This window comes from Aplysia californica, unplaced genomic scaffold (genome assembly GCF_000002075.1).
Source record: "Aplysia californica isolate F4 #8 unplaced genomic scaffold, AplCal3.0 scaffold00587, whole genome shotgun sequence".
Taxonomy (NCBI): domain Eukaryota; kingdom Metazoa; phylum Mollusca; class Gastropoda; order Aplysiida; family Aplysiidae; genus Aplysia; species Aplysia californica.
Window position 1 is genome coordinate 350817 of NW_004797857.1, and position 4552 is coordinate 355368.

General features: G+C 41.9%; 1 protein-coding gene across 3 annotated transcripts in view; it reads right to left on the reverse strand.

The window, feature by feature from the left end:
* Positions 1–4552, reverse strand: part of LOC101853030 (proton-coupled folate transporter) — a 46998-nt gene that overhangs the window by 8460 nt on the left and 33986 nt on the right. For all 3 annotated transcript variants that reach the window (XM_005107233.3, XM_005107231.3, XM_035972132.1), the window contains 3 exons: positions 4315–4538; positions 2259–2420; positions 793–975 (listed from right to left, as the gene is read on the reverse strand). In XM_005107233.3, the coding sequence (XP_005107290.1) occupies positions 793–975; positions 2259–2420; positions 4315–4538 (569 nt within the window). The remainder of the gene's footprint in view (positions 1–792; positions 976–2258; positions 2421–4314; positions 4539–4552) is intronic.

The following is a 4552-nucleotide window of genomic DNA, read 5'->3' on the forward strand; positions in this document are numbered from 1 at the left end:
ATAGATAGATAGATAGATAGATAGATAGATAGATAGATAGATAGATAGATAGATAATCTTTAAACTGCGACGTGACAAAACTGACAGCGATCGCTACTATTGTAAAAGTTTGGGGAGCCCCGATTGCTCAGTCATTATTTTACTGGTCTGTGTACAGGGCAGCGGACCCTGGTGTGAATCTCCATTACGTAGCGTTTTTGAACATGGGTTGTTAAGAAGAGTTTTCAATGCTCTCCGCATACTTGAATTGGTCCTATTTGGAAGCTTGCCTCATAAGTAATCTTATGGTGTTGACAGGGGCGTTAAACTCATACCGCTAGAATCTTATTGTCATTACCACTGTATAGATTTAACGCCCCTTTCAACACTGTATGCGTAAGGTTATTTAAGAGGCAGAAAATCCGAATTGAACGCCCATCTACCATAAACTCGGGAAAAATTGTTTGCGAGCCTAAAGAAACTTCCCCAAAACAACCTAAATTCAGAACGTCTCGTTGGTGATTAGAACCAGAGCCATCCGCTCTGTAGTCCTGCAAGATACCAACTGAGCTAATGGTGTGCACTTATAATCTTAGTTTTTAGTTTTTGTAATAGTTTATGGCACTTGCAACACAATAAGGCCATATAAGTGCCGAAGATTAATTAAAGATGTTACAAAAGAGCAACAAACACTGACAAAAAAGAGGAGAGATAAGGACAAGAGTATTTGCGATCTTTAACCAAAAAAAAAGAAATAAAGTATATTATAAAAATGGTCGGTTTTGTGCCCTACAGTCAGGCGTCTGTACTTACCAAGCGTAGGGCGTTGAAGATCCCGATTTCCACAGAACCCCAACATATAGGCGAGTTCATCACAAACAAAATCTCCACGGGAACTCTCCCGAGGTTCGAGAGCATCAGCGTGAAGAAAAGTATCAGACCCAACCAGCACTGGAGCCGGCGTTTGGAAGAGCCGCTGGTGTAGAAACTGAACACCTATTTTGGGATTAAAAAGATATAATAGTATTATGTAATTTTGCCAGAACACAAAAACTGTTTGTTTATTGGCTTGTTTGTTTGCTTGTTTATTTGCATGTGTTCCATTGTTTCTTGCTAGTTCGTTTATCTGTTTGTTTGTTCGTTCTGTTTGTTTGCTTGTTTGAGTAAAGAGAAGCACATCGACACAATAGTGGTTGAGTTGGGCAGGGGGAAGGGAGAAGTAAGACAGACTGACAGAAACAACAGAGAGAAAGCAAAGAAGTAGGACCTACCAGTGGCACTCTCTAACTTCCCGCTTAATCATTTTAGTTCTGAAGCGTTTTCATAATAATATACGTTTGTACAGATGAAATACATTTGATCGATCAGTAGAGATTATAAAAAAGACATAATATCCCTTTCGGAGTATTTTTTAGAAACTGCTGACAACACAATCGAGAAAACGTTAAAACTTTGGATAAAATTATGAGAGGGAAAATATTTTACCTTTTGATCAAAAGAAAACAACTTCTGAAATAGCCTCGATAATCCGGAAGAAAAAATGGCAGTGAACCAGCTATGGCGAACACAAGACAGCATAAAATGTAAATAATTATGTGCGTCAATACTCCACAAAAGAGGTTATTCGTGTTGGGCGCTTTGTAACAAACCCATTAAAATTTAGACACACTAACCTGCTCAATGTTACCAGAAGTTTTAAGCTGAAGGCAACATACTGTCGACTCAGCATGTATTTTAAATACAATATTTGTTTGCCCAGTATGATTTGAGTTCCATGTCAAGCCAAAAATCATGTCTAATAAGGAGTTAACGTCTAGTTTAGTTTTTAGTAAGAATTTCACGGCACTCGTAACAAAGCTATGTCATATAATTGCGTAAGGATAGAGGTATTACCAGAGAATAACATTGACATGCAAAGAAAAAAAGGAGGAGAGGTAAGGACGATACATGTTTGATAGGAAAAAATGAGCAAACCACGACAATCACCCATTGCGTTAACTTTATCCCCCTCCCCCCCCCCCCCAAAAAAAAAAGAAAAAAGACAAGCAAAACTTCATGAAGTTTTTGTTTCAAGTGACAGTTTTACAGCACTTGTTACACAATAAGGTCATACAAGTGCCAAATATTAGAGGTGTCACAAGAGAGTAACAAACACAGAAAAAGAGGACAGATAAGGACGATAGATGTGTTTGGGAGGGAAAAATGAGCAAACCACATCAGAGCGCACGCCAACCACTCGCTAGCTGCGTTAAAGTTAACAAAAAAACAGACAAACTCACCTTCTTGATGTGTAACACGGGGTTGATGACAACTTTCCGTCGGGTTTGCATGGTTTCTGGGAATATACAGATTGCCACCACCAGTGCAACCACCATGAAACCACCGCACAACGCTGTGGGCGCCATGTAGCCCAGGTCGTCTATCATGTAGCCGATACCCACCTAGCGAGAAGACAATGCGTCGTGAGGATACTAGAGAGTTGTGGTGTATGCGCCTCTGTTTGTCTGTCTGTCTGTCTGTCTATCTGTCTGTCTGTCTGTCTGTCTGTCTGTCTGTCTGTCTGTCTGTCTGTCTGTCTGTTTTTCGTCTGTTTATCTTTAGCTACAGTTCAGCACTCACAGCTTTATAGAAGGATTAACCACACACAGCCTCTTTAAACTCTTATTTTGGTTGTCATTCAAATGTTTCTATTTTTTCAAGATAAAACGCATCGTACTGAAATTCTTTTATCTACCACCAGTAACAGGAACAAAAACAAGAAGACACCCACCATCACCAACACCACACCCCTACCACCATGGTCTTTCCGCTGGGACGTTGTGTCCCTCTCAGGCAGGGTCCAAGCCTGCCCCTCTAAATTAATTATCTGAACTTTGAGAAAAGGAACAAACTTTCTTTTGTAAGATAATAGTATAAGATGTTTTCGGTATATGACAGTAGGCGGGCGCTGTTTCCTGTCGCTACCTCAGAATTACAAAGTCCTATCTGCTATTTACATAGTTTTGAGAAATTGGACGTAAAAACTTTTGAGTTTCAAAACGTGACAAGCTGTTTCGAATGCTATTCTTTGAATATCCCAATAACGTCTCCCAAAATTCTTACGATTTTGATAAAGCAAATAGAACTTTGGTTTCTCACCTCATGGTCTTAGTAACTCAAAACGGCCAAAACATCAGGTTTGAAATTCTGAGGTACCAGTTGGCCCCTTCTCGTCTGTTTCAGAATAAAGTTTCCCTCCTCCATAAAATCAAAAGTACGCAACCAACAGCCACTAAATTTTGTGACGTCATTACATCATGTCTAAAATATCTCAACGCCAAATTGAAAGTACATTGGTGAACGGGTCATAGAGCTGTGACGTGTCAAGTGTGGTGTTCTTGTGCACGTTGTCCAAGATAAATTCGAGGAAAGGACCGAGCAAAACATTGGTGCAACCTTCTCATGCTACGACGTCCGAGTTGTGATCAAATTTTCAACGCCTCTCGGCAAGTCTGCAGTTGAAACCCATGGTGATCTATACAAAGTAATAGAGAATAATCCCCCATCAGTTCAAACAGTAAGGAAATCGATCAGAGAGGTTGAAGGCGGGAGGTCTGACATGAAAGATTAAGCGCACACAAAAACACGGGGAGAGAAAGATGATGCACATTGTTATTTTCGACATAAGTGGCATCATACTCAGCTGGCTAATCCCACATGGCGTAACTGTCAATTGTGACTACTACAGGTTCGTCCTCAAAGACAAGCTGAGACCTGTGATCCGGACAAAAGACCCGCTTTGCTTGAAGAAGGCGTCACCCTGCATCATGACAACGCGCCTGCTCACAAGTCCACAGTGGTGAACGAGCTTCTTGAGGGTTACTCGTGGGAATTATTGGAACACCAGCCCCAATCGCCCGATCTCGCCCAATGTGACTTTCACCTCTTCCCTAAGGTGAAAGAAATGCTGTGAGGTCGGCTATTTGAGGACGATTCAAGAAGCAGACGACAGAGAATTGCTAGAGAGCAGGAAATGAGTTGAAAGGAGACACATTTAGAGAAGAACATTTTTCGGTCGCTACCCAGATTCGAACCCGGGACCTTTAGAACGAGAGGCCAACACCTTAACATCTAGGCCACGAGAGCCCCCCACCCCCCAGGTATTTGAATAAGCTTTCTGTTGATACCAAATACAAGGTGATTTATAATTATAAGTGAGGACAGCATGACAGGGAAGAAACTTTATTCTGGGACAGGTCTAACGTCTAAAGTGTGACACTAGACGTCCGCCTTCTAAACTGTACTGACGGGGAGTAAAAACTTACAACTTTAAAAACTAATTTAAAAAAACCCTACCTGAGCACCAGAGCTTAGGATATAAGTCACCCCCTCGATGGCAGCGAAACGGACAGCCCTGCTTAACGCATCGGGTGTGACGTCAGCGACCACACAGTTGACCGAGAGGGTCAGGGAGTAGAAGGATCCCAACAAGCCGTCGATCGCAGAGCCGATGTAGTACAGGCGGAGGTCCAGCTCCAAGATCATGATCAGGACAAGGAACACCACACGGGTCAGGGTGCCTGGGGGTGGGGTG